General features: G+C 46.5%; 1 protein-coding gene across 4 annotated transcripts in view; it reads left to right on the top strand.

Annotated features, from left to right (window-relative positions):
* The window catches only part of abcf3 (ATP-binding cassette, sub-family F (GCN20), member 3), an 83,438-nt gene that overhangs the window by 49,617 nt on the left and 16,597 nt on the right, over positions 1-17,224 (top strand). For all 4 annotated transcript variants that reach the window (XM_070883815.1, XM_070883816.1, XM_070883817.1 and 1 more), the window contains 6 exons: positions 2,436-2,495; positions 2,928-2,984; positions 5,883-5,905; positions 7,135-7,190; positions 13,436-13,636; positions 16,776-16,852. In XM_070883815.1, the coding sequence (XP_070739916.1) occupies positions 2,436-2,495; positions 2,928-2,984; positions 5,883-5,905; positions 7,135-7,190; positions 13,436-13,636; positions 16,776-16,852 (474 nt within the window). The remainder of the gene's footprint in view (positions 1-2,435; positions 2,496-2,927; positions 2,985-5,882; positions 5,906-7,134; positions 7,191-13,435; positions 13,637-16,775; positions 16,853-17,224) is intronic.

Genomic DNA, 17,224 nt, shown 5'->3' with positions numbered 1-17,224 from the left:
GGCCTCAACTACTTTCTGTGGTAGAGAATTCCACAGGTTCACCACTCTCTGGGTGAAGAAGTTTCTCCTTATCTCGGTCCTAAATGGCTTACCCCTTATCCTTGGACTGTGACCCCTGGTTCTGGACTTCCCCAACATTGGGAACATTCTTCCTGCATCCAACCTGTCCAAACCCGTCAGAATTTTAAACGTTTCTATGAGGTCCCCTCTCACTCTTCTGAACTCCAGTGAATACAAGCCCAGTTGATTCAGTCTTTCTTGATAGGTCAGTCCCACCATCCCGGGAATCAGTCTGGTGAATCTTCGCTGCACTCCCTCAACAGCAAGTATGTCCTTCCTCAAGTTAGGAGACCAAAACTGTACACAATACTCCAGGTGTGGCCTCACCAAGGCCCTGTACAACTGTAGCAACACCTCCCTGCCCCTGTACTCAAATCCCCTCGCTATGAAGGCCAACATGCCATTTGCTTTCTTAACCGCCTGCTGTACCTGCATGCCAACCTTCAATGACTGATGTACCATGACACCCAGGTCTCGTTGCACCTTCCCTTTTCCTAATCTGTCACCATTCAGATAATAGTCTGTCTCTCTGTTTTTACCACCAAAGTGGATAACCTCACATTTATCCACATTATATTATTCAATCAGACCATGGCTGAACCGTGCCATTTACTTGCTGTAGCTCCATATCCCTTGATACCCTTACCCAACAACAATCTATCTATCTTAAGTCTTGAAAGCTCCAGTCAGGGTTAGCCTTTTGAGGGAGAGGGTTCTGAATTGCCACTGTCCTTTGTGTGGTAAAAGTGCTTCCTGATTTCCCTCCTAAATGGCACTAATTTTAAGATTATGTTCTGGACTCCCCCCACCAAAGGAAATAGTTTCTCTCTCTCCATCCTATTTAATCCTTTTAACGTTTTAATTATCTTGATTAGATCACCCCTCAACCGTCTAAACTCGAGGGACTACAAGCCAAGTTTATGTAACTTGTTATAATTTAACCATTTAACACCCGATATGATTCTGCATCCTCTCCAAGGCCAGTATATCCTTCCTGAGTAGCCAGAACTAACACAGTACTCCAGATGGGGTCTAAACAGAGCTTTAAATAACTGTAGCATAACTTCTACCCTTTTACATTCCGCCCTCGAGATAAAGGCCAACATTCCATTTGCTGTCTTGTACCTGCGCATTATCTTTCAATGGTTTGTGTACAGGGACATGTAAACCCCTTTGCTCCTCCACAGCTCCTAGTCTCTCCCCATTCTACTGCGCTAGTTGAGGAAATGCTGCAGTAGCAGAGGTGCTGTCCTTTGAATGGGACGTTGAAACTGAGGTGCCTTCCTGTATGTTCAACTGAGCTTTAATACCCCTCTGAACATGGAGTTCTGCCTGAGGCTTTTCCCAGAAAGAAAGAGGGAAACCTTGTGCTCCCTTCCACAGAAAGAAAGAACTTGCATTTCTGTGGCGCCTTTCACGACCTCAGGACGTCCCAAAGCGCTTTACAGCCAATTAAATACTTTAGAAGTGTAGTCACTGTTGTAATGTGAGAAACGCGGCAGCAAGCTCCCACAAACAATAATGTGGTAATGACCAGATAATCTGTTTGTGCTGTTGATTGAGAGATAAATATTGGCCCAGGAGACCGGGGATAATTCCCCTGCTCTTCTTCGAAATAGTGCCATGGGATCTTTTACGTCCACCTGAGAGAGCAGATAGGGCTTCGGTTTAACGTCTCATCTGAAAGAAGATACCTCCGACAGTGCAGCACTCCCTCAGCACTGCGCTGAAGTGGGACTTGAACCCTGAACCTTCTGACTCGGCGAGAGTGCTACCCATTGAGCCACGGCTGACAGTCCTAATTCTGTAAACTCATGCATAAAGAATGACCACTTGGGTGAATGCCAAGAAGGTTGCCAGCACCTTGGTTTATAAAGGTTGCTTGTTCTGATAATGGCAATGTTACTGTGACGTGGATTTGGCAGCTTTGCAGCTGATCTGCAGATGTAACACGGTGTTCTACCTCGACACGGTGATTCATCTTTCGGTAAAGTCTTCTGTGAGAAGTTCATGCAACACTGGAGCAGTCAGGTTTTCCAGGGCAATATGTTGGCACATTTCAGTATTTAGTATGATTGAGAACACTGGGATTATTCAGGGCGTTTTAAGATAATTTGCCTGATGTGATGGTCCTTTGAGTTTAATGGGGCAGGGCATGTGTGGTGAGTTAGCCTTGCAGAACTAAACAAAGGAAAAATAATTTTATCTCCCGTCTCCTCTTTTCCCCCTTCCCCCATGAAATTCACTGTACGTGTGTGCAGTTCTCGCTCGTGAGCACTCTCCCGCTCTCGCCCCTCTCAATAATCATTCCAATACAAACACCTGTATCTATCTCTGCTTTGACGGTCTCTCTCTCTCTCTCTCTCTCTCTTTAGGGCCTCGGTTATTCTGGCTGGTTTGGGCTTCAGTTCCAAGATGCAGCAACAGATGACTAGGTAAGACATTGTAAAATGCTCCTTTTGAATCAGCTGTTGATTTAGTACTTGTAGGAGAATGTCAGTATATTATCGGAAGCCTCGATACAAGGGACCGCTTAAGAAGATGATTATCGGTGAGAACAAGCAGTCCATCACACAGTGCTGTATACAATTAGTAACAGAACCAGTGTTGCTCCATATGTATGTTATTTATTGCCTGTTGCAAACTCTGATACCGGTAGTTACCCCTCTCCTGTTTTACTTAAACTGCAGCAGTTCTATATAAGCCAGTGAGGCAAAGTATTAAATCACTATCTACCCATACTTTCCTTCAAACTTTTAGTGAGTTTCATTTAACTTGTGCATCCCTGTTCTCCTTTCCAATTGTTTTCAAGTTATGCAAAAGCTTTAGTTTTCAACCCTAGTGTTAACTTTGCATTTATGTTTCAGGGAGTTCTCTGGAGGTTGGAGAATGAGGCTGGCATTAGCCAGGGCACTGTTTGCCAAGTAAGTGATTGGTCCTCCATGTTCCCCAGTCCATGTTCGGTTTAAAGCCGGAGAGATGGCTGCTTTGAATACATTCAGCATTGAATAGTGATATAGACCAAGGGCGGACAAATTGAGTTGATGTACAGGTTGGCCATGATCTTAATTGAATGGTGGAACTGGCTTGAGTGGCTGAATGGCCTACTCCTGCTCCTATGTTAATCTATCTTCAATTCAAAGTAATTTTAAACCTCTTTTCTTATGCCCAACTTTGTTTTATGAAATCAGCCAAAGTTTGATCCTGGGAATGAACTCAAACAAGAAAGTTAGCCAGTCACACTCTGGATTATCGACATTATCGAAGCTTCAAGTGCTAAATCATAGGATAGTACAGCACTGCAGGAACTCCACTGATAGCTCTCTCCAGACCGAAAAACAGCCATTCACACAACTCTCTTAGCCAATTTTGTATCCACACCACTACTGCCCCTTTTATCTCATGGGCCTCAATTTTGCTAACAAGTCTAGTATGTGGTACTTTTATCAAACGTCTTTTGAAAGTCCATATACACAACATCAGGCTTATCCGCTATTTTCATCTGCGAGCCTGGACAACAAACGTTGGCAGATTATATCACTGTTGTTTTGGGGTTTCTCTGAAGCTGGGCCAATGCATTGCCGAGTGTGGTGCTGAGCCGTGGAGACCAGGAAGGCCCCGAGCTCAATCCCTGGACTTCACTGAGTTAGTTAATATCAGCTGGGGCAGCATTACGTTGACCTCAGCACCCTTGAGCTAAGAAGGAGATAAATCAGCCCCGATTCCTCCTCCAGCTGAAGAGAGTGTGGTGTGGAGGTGTTGGGTGATATTAGGTAGGGCCTCAGTGATGCCTCCAACAGTCGAATAGTTTGCCCGACTTTACCGACGTTCATAGTCTAGGCTTGCTGGTGAAGGTAATGGATAGTCTTGGAGAAAATTAGAAAAATAAATTATTCTAAGTCATTCTGGATTAATATCTTTTTCTAATCTGCTTATAAAGGAGGTTAAGCGATGCCATTAATACTTCATTTACATTCCTGTTTTATGTGGATAGGGAGGAAACGAAAAATATGCGAAGGTCTAAAATTTCCAAAAGCACCATGCCACCCAGAGCACCAGACAAAAGAACGGATCACAGGCAGGAGTTATACTGCCACTGTCGCACTGATTCAAAGTGGCAGTATAACTCGGCATGAAAGTGGCAGAGGTGCTCCAGAGCCTGTCCTGAGTAGATCAGTGCCCAGTGGTGCGAGACCCCCTCGGGGAGTCCAACTTGTATCATTATGGACTGTAACCCCAGTGTACACGGGGTGTATGACAAAAGTCAGGAGTCCCGCCCCATCGTTAAAATCTTCTCACACCATTAAACCCATCCATTCCCCTCCAGGCAGAAGAACCAGTGGAAAACAAACGGGAATTTCCCCCCTTATCCCTGCGGGTTAACGAGCAAGCTGCAGGAGACCACAGGGACTGGTGGCACTATCCCCATCAGCCCTCCTATCCTCTCGAATGCGAGATGTGTTCCACCCACAGGACCGTGCGGAGCTCCCCTTTGGACGCTGGCAGCAAATCAACATTAGCTGCACATACTGATCATTTATTCCAAAGAATGTACTGTCCGGCCAGACGTAAATAGTCCTGGGGTAGTCTGTTGGATCTAGGTACTCTCTAAATTTGATGCAGAATCTCTCGTGTTAGGAGAAAGTGGGTACTGTTACCCAGCTATTTTCTAACATCGAGAAAGAATGGACGGGAGAGCAGAGCTCTACCTATATACACAAGCCTCACTGCATCGAGCGCTCTCCAGGCCGATGGGAGTCCCAAACTAACGTACCCGGGGTGGAAGGTTCGATCAGTCGACCCTCTGTGGCAGATGCTGTAATCAGATACTAGGCAGGGTCGCAGTACTCCGGGCACTGAAAGTGATGGAACCTGGAGCAGTAGGCTGGTCACTGGGCACAGCTTGGCTCCTGATAACTCTGCAATAGCAGGGTGATCTTAGCTGGTGAAGCAGCAGGAAGATTAGCAGTGCTGTGCACAGTTCTAAGTGTTCAAAATTCCATGTAAACTCTGGCAGGATCCCTACTGAACGAGGATACAGGAATGTAGAGGTTATGTTACTGCACTAAATAGGATGCCTGGACTAATAATCTAGAGACGGGAATTCAAATCCCACCATGGCAGTTTGTGATTTTGAATTCAGTTTATAAAAACAAAAAGCTAAATAAATCTGGAGTAACAAGCTGGAGTATCAGTAAAAGTGACCATGAAGCTGTCGCATTATCGTTACAAACCCAACTGGTTCACTAATGTCCTTTGGGAATGAAATCTGCCGTCCTTACCTGGTCTGGCCTGTGTGTGACTCCAGACCACATTGTTTTTTCTCGGTCTGGAGTTACACCATATGGACCCACATCATGTCAGTGAGGAAAAAAGGCTTTTTGTCTTGTGCATATCTATAGCAGCAAGGAGTATAACGCTGAATAAGTTGATCTGTAGTTGACCAGTTATATGACACAGCTTGTGGCAACAGAAAGTAGTTTGTGCTCCTTGCTACTGTATGCCGTATGAAATAAACACTCTCCTGGCTCCTTGTGATGTCATGGTTGTATTTTAATAGACTCGCTCTACTATCTTTTTGTTTTGTGTTTTTGCTCACAACTCCCCTTCACTGCCTGAAGGTGCTGACTCTTGGGGGTTTTGTGAGCCCTTGAGTACGAGGGAGATTTGTAGCTCCCTTACTGGGAGTCAGGTTGAGATCAGGCTTCAAACCTGGGCCCAGTCTGCACTGCAGCAAGCAATTTGATCTCAATACAGATAATTGACGATTGTGCGTTATTACATTATTGCTCTCTCTCTCTCTCTCTCTCTCTCTTTCTCAGGCCTGATCTTCTGTTGCTGGATGGTAAGTTGACTTGTGAAGGAAAAAACTGGCATTCATGTAGCACCTTATTGCACCCCTCAGCAGTGCTCCAAAGCGCTTTGCGTGCAATGAATTGGGTTGAAGTACAGTTGCTCTTATATAATTTGTGCTGTGTGCACTTAACGGGTAGTCTATCTGGCCAGTATTTGTAGTAAAATGTGCTTTTAATCTTAATTATTTTACTAGGTACTATTGTATGTCTGAGGCCGCATCGACTTGCGATACCATAGCGATAGAACTCATGCTTGCACCTGTAGTCCCCTCCCCACACACATCCAGTTCTTCATTCCAGTTGTGCTGTTGAGGGGCCAGGTCCTCCCACCCCCACCCTGGAGAGGATGGAGCATTGGCAAAGGATCGCTCCGGCTCCGGATTGCCCTTCTCCCAGGGGGGCACTTTCACATTCCCGATCTGAGCAACACCGTGAATGAGGTGGTGCCGTTCCAGACAGCGAGACTGGGCAGTAGTAAATCTAATGGCTGCTGCTGCCAAGCTGAGTGATGAGGCAACTTCCTCTCGTTGCATACCTGTACTGACTTTCCCATCCACTGAGGAATGAAGGTGCGAGTCACGGAGCTTCCATACACTTGTGATGGCAGTGCCTTTATTGCCGAGGCTGCCCTGAACTACAAATCCACGCAGTGTGACCAAAGCAGAGATTTTTATTCATTCTTGGAGTGTGGGCGTCCCTGGCAATGCCAGCATTTATTGCCCATCCCTAGTTTCCCTGATATTCTTTGCAGCGGTTTGATACAACTGAGTGGCTCATTGGGCCACGTCATGGGTGTGGGACTGGAGTCAGATGTAGGCCGAGACCCGGTAAGGATGGCAGGTTTCCTTCCCTTAATCTACTCATCCAGGAATGTACCTTCAGGGACAGGAACCTGACGGTCTTAGCTGACCCAGACTACGCCTGACTCCTGTCCCACGCTACATGGTTGACTTTTAATGGCCTCGGGGCAACCGATGGACAATAAATGTGGCCTTACCAGTGACACCCATATCTCTCAAACACATTTTTGAAAAATCCCCTCTGAGATATTTGAGGCTGAAGAATGAATGAAGTGGGCGTCTCTATATTTCGTAGAGAAGTATAGTTTGAATATAGTGTGCGAGCCCTGAGTAACCTTGTGCTGTTAACTTCGTTTAGTTTGTGAAATCCTGTCAGTGGCGTCAATGATCTTCATACAACTAACTTCTCGTTTTCTCAGAACCCACTAACATGTTGGATGTGCGAGCAATCCTCTGGCTGGAGAACTACCTGCAGGTGAGTCCTTGCCCTGTGCTTCTCTGCTCTTCATCATCATGTTCCCTCCAGCAGCGAATGTACTGTGTGCAAAATAAAGCATGTCATTCTTTCAGAATCGAATGACAGCAGTTTTTCGCTGTTGAATTTCTTTGCACAGTTTTGAAAATGTATTGTAGACCCAAAAAGTAACTCTTTGGAAATTATTAAACCAAATTCGAAAGCCGTACAGAACCACAAAGCTATTAATTGCATACAATAGCCTCTGGGATCAGAGGAATTCATTTTTTTCCTTAAACTAGCATTTAATGTAATCTCTGCCGTGTCTATGTATCCCGAATGACCTCTGTGACCATTGCGGATTTGGGCTGCCACTCTGGACCCATGGGCATTACTTCTGTCTTCCTTTTTTTTCCTCCTCTTGGACTTTCTAGCCCTGTCTCCTCCCCTTCCTGTCACCCAGTCAATACTACCTTTCATTCCTCCCCTCTTGCGTACTTTGCCCCCCATTCTTACCCCAGCCGATCACTACTCCTTTGCTGTCCTAGTCCCCTGCTGTCGTTCAAGGTTAGAATAAGCTCGCAGCTTCCCTCTGAGCCTCTGCATTCTTCAAAGGTGTGATTCAAGCCCCCATCACTGCCTCCTGATGAGCAACAACTCCAACCACCTCGCCCTCCTCCCTTATCAATCTCTTTCCCATTCCGCTCACTCCACCGGCAGGTCTCATCATCACCCCTCTCTGCATTTCTCTCCAGAAAGACCATTCACTCGTGTACAAGGCCTTTGCTATCCATGTCTTTGTTGTGAATGATTACAGTGATATTCTGGCCTTGCCTGAAACATGTCTCGGTGGGTGACACCGAGTCCCTTAACTCAAGTCTCCCCACGACAGTCGGCCCCTTACCATCAAAGCACTCCTTCCTTGGAGTCCTTCACATTGTTCCACCCCTATCGCCTCCTTTAAAGTCCTCATTATCTACTGCCCTACAAGTCCCACACCGTGTTTTTCACTGAGATATCCTGCCTTCTTTCATTCCTCAGCCTCTGCACTGAGCGACTCATCACCGGTGAGTTCAATCTTCATCTCCGCTCCCTTGCCCATTCTCTACTGAATTCACTGACGAGCTGTCCTCTCTAACCGCTCCCTTCATATAAACTCTCCCACCATACTCCTGATCACTCTCTCGACCTTGCCATCGCCCATGGTTACCCCCTGCCTTTCAGAACTGCTGTCATCACCTCTTCCTTAAAAAGACCCACCCTTAACTCCTCTGTTCTTGCAAACTACCCTCCCCCCGCCCCCCCCCCCCAATCTCCAACCTCCCTTTTCGAAGTCCTTGAAACAGATTTGTGTCCCTGCCACAGTACTGAAACATTTCCAAGCAAAATCATAAATTACATTCCCCAACTGTGACTGGTGTGTTATTCCTCCTCTTCCTCCTTGAGGGGTCTGCAGCCTTTGGCATGGCTGAGCTGGTGTCCTTTCCAACCCTGCACCTGGTTTGCATCCCCATCACAAAGCCCACCTGCTTCCACCATCCTCCTCCAGTGCCCCTCCTCCGTTGTCCAGTTCATTGGACAGCTTGGCTCCACTCTTGCCTAACAAATTGTAGCCAGAGCATTTCCAACACTGGCTTTTCTTCCTGCCCCGCAACGTTACCTCTGGAGTACCCCAAAGATCGATCCTTGAACCACCTCCTCTGCCTCATCTACATGCTGCCTCTTGGCAACATAATTTGAAGATATGGAGTCGGCTTCCACATGTATGCTGACAATACCCAGCCCTACCTCTCCACCGTCCCTCTCAACCTCTCTACTGCCTCTATGTGCTTGTCTGACATCTGTTTTGGATGAACCTCAATTTCCTCCATTTAAACGTTGTGAAGACTGAGGCCATTGTTTTCACCCCGCCCCTCCACCACGACAAACGCCATACTATTGCCACTGGTCCTGGCTCCTCTCTGGCCTCAGTCTTGGGCTGCAATAGACTTGGTGTCCATATTTCAGCCCTGTTTGGTTCCCATCCCCATATCCTCCCCATTACAAAGGCTGCCTACTTCCACCTGCGCAACATTTCCACTTCCTCTCCTGCTGAAACCCTCATCCATGCCTTTGCCACCTGCAGACATGACTGTTCCAATAATCGCACCCTCCACCCTTCGTTAACCTCAGCTCGTGCAGAACTCTGCTGCCTGTCACCTATTCCGCCCCAAGTCCCAGTATGCCGACACCACAGATTTAAAACTCTCATCCGTGTGTTTAAATTCTGTCTATATCTCTAACCTCCTCCAGCCCCAATCCGCCCCACAGCACCACACACACACACACACACACACAATCTGTCCGTTCCTCTGACTGCAATCTCTTTTGCAGCTCCTCCACCATTGGCAGCTGCACCTTCAGCCGCCAAGGCCCCGCGATCTGGAATTCGCTCCCAAAACCTCCACCATCTCTCTACTTTAAGTACCATCTCAAAACCCGCCTCTTTGACCAAGCTTTTGATCATTCTTCCTCGCATCTTTATTGGCTCGGCATCCATTTTCTTCTTTCTGTCTCTGTGAAGATTTTTCTATGTTAAAGGTGCTGTATAAACGCACGGGGTGCTGCTGTTCTTGTGTTAATTCGCATCAGTTTGAAAGACTACAATTATTCAGCATCTTGGGATGCCTGAAATATCTGAAGTGCTTCACATTCACAATCAGCTGCTTTGAAATGCAGTGACAGCAGACAAATGAGGCAGACATTTTACCCTTGGAGAGGAATCGCAAAGCCAACTGCGAACTGACTGGCGGTTAACTGGTTGATATTGGTGAGGGAGGGCAATTTATTAATATTTCTTTATAATGTCTTGGGATCTTTAGCATCCGCTGGAACAGGAGGATATGGGGCCTTGGTTTCATGCGATGGTAAGTACTGCAGGGGATCGAATACGGCAAGAGTGATGTCCTGGACTAGTTTCGATCGCCTGGATGGGTCGGAGAGGAATTTTCCTCCCAATTGGCCTGGGTTTTTATCTGGTTTTTGCCTCTCCCAGGAGATCACGTGGCTCTGGTTGGGGTGGAGTGTAGAATGTTGCGGTGTAAGGGGTGTTGCAGTTGTGTGGGGCAGACTGGGAACTCTTTACCTTTCTGCATTGTTCATAGGTTTAGATGTAACCTTCAGGGCTGCTGACCCAGGGCCGTGCGGCTCTTTATTGGCTGGTGTGGACACGATGGGCCGAAATGGCCGTCTTCTGCCCTGTAAATTTCTATGATTCTACATCTCATAAGAAGACCAGCATCACCTGTTAAGCAATATCTTGATTTTAAAATTCTCATCCTTGTTTTCAAATCTCTCCATGGCCTCCTCGCTTCACCGCATCTGTAACCTCCTCCAGCCTCTCAATCCTCCGAGATCTCTGTGCTCCTCCAATTCTAGCCTCATGAGCATCCCTGAATTTAATCGCTCCACTATTGGCGGCCGTTCCCTCAGCTGCTTGTGACCTAAGCTCTGAAATTCCCTCTCTAAATCTTTCCGCCTCTTTCCTCCTTTAAGACGTTCCTTAAAGCCTGCCTCTTTGACCAACTGGCCCAATATCACTCTATGTGGCTCGGTATCAACGTTTTTGTCCTATAATACTCCTGTGCAACACCTTGGGATGTTTTACTGAGCTAAAGGCGCTGTATAAATACAAGTTGTTGCTGTGCTGGAGTTTCTCCCCAAGTCCCAGAGTGGGGCTCGAAGCCACAGCCTTGTGACAGAGAGGCGGAAGTGACTGGAGACGGGCTGACAATACCAACCGGCGCTATGACAGGAAGAAACACGAGATGAGCATTTGCAGAGTGCAGGGGCTTTGCGCTGCTCCTCTGTTGTGCTTGGGCTGCTTGGATAGAAATTCATTTTATTACCTGACAAGCAAAATCTCCTGAATCATTATATGCCTGTTACTGCAGAATGATATATTAGGTCATTTGATTGTTGGAGCGAGAGACTCTGAGCCTGGTCTACGCGGGTGAGGCAATTGTACGCTGAATATGCAAAGCAGACATTAATAGAAGCAGCGGGGTTGAATGAAGCGGGCTCGGGTTGTAATGTTAAGCGTTTGCTGTGTATGCATTGCAATTCTCTCCTGTGCTGCTAGTTGCTGTTTGACCTCTCTATCCCCCTCCCCCCACCCCCCCCCCCCTGCCCCGTGCCCCCATGTAACAGTAAAGTACATTTCCTAGATTTCTGGGCTAATCATCATCCATGCATTAATGGGATTGTAGGATATTTCATTTTACAGCCTAAAGGCTATTCCCTCCCCACAAATAAATTTTAAGTATCGCATATTGAATCGCGCTGTTTAATAACACAATGCAGTAAGTGTGGGGCTGGCTGAATGAGGAATGTTTGTCACTAATGAGGTAAAAAGAAAGACTTGCATTGATAGAGCGGATTCACGATCCCAGGATGTCCCAAAGCGCCTTACTGTCACTGAAGTACTTTTGACGTGCAGTAGGAAATGTTAATGTAGGCGGGGCTGATCAGGCTTGGTCAAGGCCAGTCGATCTCACTTTGCACAGAAAAACAGATTCACACATTGCTTCCCCCAAGTTGTGTGAAAATCTCGTAATCTGTGTACTAAAGCTGGAATTTGACTCTCATTGTAAAGCAGTGGCCTTGATTGTTGGGCATAGCAGCTCCTTTTCTATATTTGAGGCAAGGTCACTGGATGTATGCTTTCACAGGAAAACTAGAGTCACAGATATGACACCACAAACTCCCGATCTCCTGTGATAGTACTAATAGAGTTTTCCCAGTTCGCTCTCTGTAAGGACTTCTGCTTCTGCGGGACAGCACAGGAAAATGATGAAGTGCTGCCCTGACTGCTGTCCAGTGTGGTACTGAGGCTTAGGTACCGGGAACATCCCAGGCTTGATTCCCAGTCTGTGCTGAGTTACACTTGACCTCCGTGCACTCTGGGTTAGGGAGATATCGAAGGTGAACCAGCATTCCTGCTCCCAGTCACCATCTAATGGCCCCCTGCTGGAAGGTGGAAGTGTGTCGATGTTGGCTGTGGGCAGTATTGGGCTTGGTTTTGATGCACCCCATGGTGGAAGAGTTTACCGACACTCGCTGTCTAACCTTGGGCACCAAAATAGACACTGAATTCCTTAGAGCCAATGGAAGCTTACAGAGCAAAGGGAAAACACTTCTAGGAAGATAGGAACAGGAGGAGGCCATTCAGCCCCCTGAGCCTGTTTCGCCATTCAACTAGATCACAGCTGATCTGTATCATCTACCCGTCTTTGCTCCATATCCCTTGATGCCCTTAACCAACAAAACTCTTATCGTGCTCCCTTTTGAAAGCCCCAATTGACCCCCAACATTTTGGGAGAGGGAGTTCCAGAGTTCCACTACCTTTGTGTGAAGACTGTTCTTTTGAAGTGCTATCCTGTTTTTTTTGTTGGAAGTTCAGTCCCAGCACTTTGTGCGAGGGATAGTTCCATTCAGCACTTTGTCCATGCTGGACACTTTTTTTCAGGGGTAAATGAGCATTGAGGAACATATACTGCTTGAACTGAATGGGATCCCACAAAGGTCATGGGAAGAATGACTGATTGACTGACTGACAACATTTGTTTAAACTCTCAACTCCCCTCTTACTGAAATTGCCAGCCTGACATTCCCAACTTGCTCCAGGAGCTGGAATAAGCTTTGCAGCTTAGAATCATAGAATGGTTACAGCACGGCAAAAGGCCTTTCGGCCCGTTGAGCTCGTGCCGACTCTCAACTAGTCCCACTCCCCTGCCCTTCCCCGCAGCTCTGCAAATGTTTCTACATTGTGCACAGCTGCTCCACCGTGAAGTATCTTGTGACATCGATTATGAATTTCATTACTTGAATATTTTGAAATACAATTGAAATACTTGAATATATTTCTTCAATTATGGAATTTTTTTTTATATGGAAAAAAAATACCTGCTGAGTTTTGAAACTCTCAAACACCTCTCCTACTCCCTGGTCGCTGCCTGATGTGTACATCGCCCCTTACACCTCGCCCTCTCCCTACTCCCTTCCTGTTGTGTACATCTCCCCTTACACCTCTTTCTCCTTGCTCAATCTCTTCTCAGTTCTCCTTCCAATACTTTGGGGCGTTTCATTCTGTGAGACATGCTATTGAAGTAAGCTGTTGGCTGTATTGGCTGCTGCCTTGCTGAAGAGGACTGTCCTGTTAACACCGGTGTCACGGGCGTGCTGTGTGTTAAATGACCCTTCCGCTGAAACCTGTGCTCTTCTTTCAGACCTGGCAATCCACTATCCTGGTCGTGTCGCACGACCGCAACTTCCTAAATGCCGTGGCGACCGATATCGTTTACCTGCATTCGCAGCGCCTGGAAACCTACCGCGGAGACTATGAAAACTTCGTAAAGACCAAAGAGGAGCGTCTGAAAAACCAGCAGCGAGAGTATGAGGCTCAGCACCAATACAGAGAGCACATCCAGGTATATGTTGACTAGACTGGGTGGGAATCACTGGCCTGTAGTACAGAGAGCACATCCAGGTATATGTTCACCATAGTGGGTAAGAATCACAGGTCTTATAGCCTTGAATTTCTGTTGCATTTGCACTCCTACACGCCTAACGTGGGCGCAAACCGGTTACGCAGCTTAAAAATGGTGGCATTTTGGGCACAAGTGAACTTTTTAGTTTTTTTTTATTTGTTCTCACGGAGACCGGCACTGTGTTTTCTGTTTCTTTCAATGTATTTTTATGGCATCCGTATAAGTCCCATTTAAAACTTGTAAAACTTCCCTGATTGCAGTTTGTTAAACGCGTTGTCAGGTCTGAGGCAACAGAATTGTTTGGCCTAACCATCAGCCTTAGTAAAACCGAGGTTCTCTATCAGCCTGCCCCTGGCACCACAGCACCTGCTCCCACAGTCTTCATCGGCAGTATACAACTAAAATCAGTGGACAGCTTCAAGTACCTTGGCAGTACCATATCAAGTGACGGGTCCTTGGACAAGGAGATTGATGCTAGGATCTGTAAAGCCAGCCAGGCACTTGGTCGCTTGCGCACTAAGGTGTTGAGTCACCACCACATCCGATTGTCAACTAAACTGTTGGTGTATAGAGCAGTCGTTCGCTCATCTCTCCTTTATGGATGTGAGACCTGGACACCCTACAGATGTCCCATCAAAAAGTTGGAAGCTTTCCATATGCACAGTCTCAGATCTATACTCCACATACGCTGGCAAGACCGGGTGTCAAACTATGAAGTTCTGGAGAGAGCACAATCAACTAGCATTGAGGTGATGATCATGCGAGCCCAGTTTCGGTGGGCTGGACATGTCATCCGCATGGATGAATCAAAGATCCCTCGTCAGCTTCTTCACGGCGAGCTCTGTGAAGGCCGAAGACACCAGGGGCGCCCCCGCAGGCGCTACAAAAGTTGCATCAGGCTAACCTCCAGTACTGTGGCATCCGAACAAAGGACCTCGCGAATACAGCAGCTAATAAAATCCAGTGACAAACCCTGATGAGGACTGCCTGCCAGACCTTCGAAGAAAGCCGATGTCGAAGCCTGTGGGACACTAGAGATAGATGACATCAGGTGGCAGTACTGTCAGCATCAGGCACATCGAACTTCCCTTGTCCGACGTGCAAGAGACTATGTGCATCCAGAATTGGCCTATACAGCCACTTGAAGACACATTCCATTGACGAATAGCACATCAACGTCTTTGTTGGATACGACAGACTACCAATATGTGCTTGATGTGCATGAATGATTTGAAACTGTAATTTTTGAGAGATCGGGGGAATTTTGTTTTTTGGTTCCAACTTCTGGGGATGTGCGCACAGGAAATTCAAGGTTGTGGTGTGAAACTGCACCATATACTTTTTATGTTTAAATAAAATGCTCTTTCGGAAAGTATTTGGGCTGCCCAGTGTGGTACTGGGCTGTACGCACTGCAAAGGCCCAAGGACAGTCCCCTGTTCGTGCTGTATCAGCCAATCTCGCCCAGGGCAGCAGTTGGGGTGTTAGATTGGCTGCAGCATCCTTGGACTTAAGAGGAGAAAGCGCCTGACCACTGCTTGGACACATCTGCTGGAAATTGTGGAGGATTGTTGACGGCAGGATCAGACCTCCTGCCCGTGACTGCGAACCCCCCCTCGGTTGAATAGCTTGGTAGCATTTGCTGTGAGCCTCAGACATAAAGAATTGGCCACTTGGACAAGATATCAGAAAGCAGCAGGCAAACCCATGGAATTATATCTGTGTTTGTTGATGCTTTCGATCAAGGAGGGGGAAAATCTGGGGAACAGATGGACTGTCGGACAGTCCTTTGGCATTCTGATTTCTTTCCATTTTAATTTTCTTCCTGCGAGATTCCACTGTATTTGAAGCACTTTCTCAGCACTCTTGTAGACCGCTTCGCTGGCAGCGCTTGAAGCTGGGATTTGCCTGGGGGCAGTACAGTCGATTGTGCCCCGTTGATGTAAAACCTTCATTAGTTTTCCTGCATCATAATGATCCACCTTTTACTCTCGAGGACAATACCAAAAGCATTACTGCTGTTCATAATTTAGAATCTAACCTGATCTGTAAAATCTAACTAATACAGGATTGAAGAATGTAATACAAGGGTACAGTACTGGTGGGTACTGGTCTATCCCTAATACCACTGGGATACAGTACTTGTGGGTAGAGGTCTGTCACTGTGTAACACTGGGGTACAGTACTGGTGGGTACAGGTGTGTCACTGTATAACACTGGGACACAGTACTGGTGGGTACAGGTCTGTCACTGTATAACACTGGGGTACAGTACTGGTGGGTACAGGTCTGTCACTAACTGGGATACAGTACTGGTGGGGACAGGTCTGTTACTAACACTGTGGTACAGTATTGGTGGGTACAGGTCTGTCACTGTATAACACTGAGGTACAGTACTGGTGGGTACAGGTCTGTCACTGTATAACATTGGGGTACAGTACTGGTGGGTACAGGACTGTCACTTATAACACGGGTATATCTAATAGAAGTATTCACTGTCGAAGTATTCACTGTCGAAGTATTCACTGTCGAAGTATTCACTGTCGAAGTATTCACTGTCGAAGTATTCACTGTCGAAGTATTCACTGTCGAAGTATTCACTGTCGAAGTATTCACTGTCGAAGTATTTACTCTTTGTATGTTTCTATGCTTCTAATAGTATAGGGTAGATAGAAAGAAACTTTTTCCTCTGGTGGGGAATCCAGAACAAGAGGGCACAACCTTAAAATTAGAGTTCGAGTGAAATCAGGAAGCAATTCTTCACACAAAGGGTAGTGGAAATCTGGAATTCTCTCCCACAAAGTTGTGGATGCCGGGGGTCAATTGAAATTTTCAAGACTGAGAGCACTAGATTTTTGTTTTGTAAAGGGTATCGAGGGATATGGAGCCAAGACGGGTAAATGGAGTTGAGTTACAGATCAGCCATGGTCTAATTGAATGGTGGAATAGACTCAAGGGGCTCCAGTGGCTACTGACTCCTGTTCCTATGATGCCCGGATCCTGAGAATGATGTAAAACAAAAATCTGTGAACCCAAGAGTAGAATCTTTTTTTTTAAATAACAATCTTTTTGAACCTGTTAGGTGTTCATAGACAGATTCCGATACAATGCCAACAGAGCATCACAAGTACAGAGCAAGCTGAAACTGCTGGAGAAACTGTAAGTATTGGAGGCTCACCATAATCAGCGTTACAAAGACTATTTTAAAAATAAGCTGCCGTGGCTGATTAATTCACCAGGCTCACTGTTCTTTGCACCCGTGAGACTCTTGTTGAAATGGAGAGCTGGGGGGCGGTGACAGGCGGGTCTATTCCCAACGACTAGTTTGCAAAACCCGAGGGGCATTGCTGCTTGGCTTGGCTCCTCCAGTGCTAATGCAGTTGCTGCAGTTCCGTGGATCCGCAGCCGAGTTGAAGTGTTTCGTTGCCCTAATTTGTGTTGAAGGTCAATTAACTCATATACTGGCATTTAAGCAGCTTTTTGTCGAATTTAGTTTAAAAGAACATCAATTAAACACTTGCAGTGTTTTAA

The sequence above is a fragment of the Pristiophorus japonicus genome, chromosome 6, assembly GCF_044704955.1.
Source record: "Pristiophorus japonicus isolate sPriJap1 chromosome 6, sPriJap1.hap1, whole genome shotgun sequence".
NCBI classification, from domain to species: Eukaryota; Metazoa; Chordata; class Chondrichthyes; family Pristiophoridae; genus Pristiophorus; species Pristiophorus japonicus.
The sequence above is the reverse complement of the archived record's forward strand: the minus strand, read 5'-3'. Positions and strand labels throughout refer to the sequence as shown.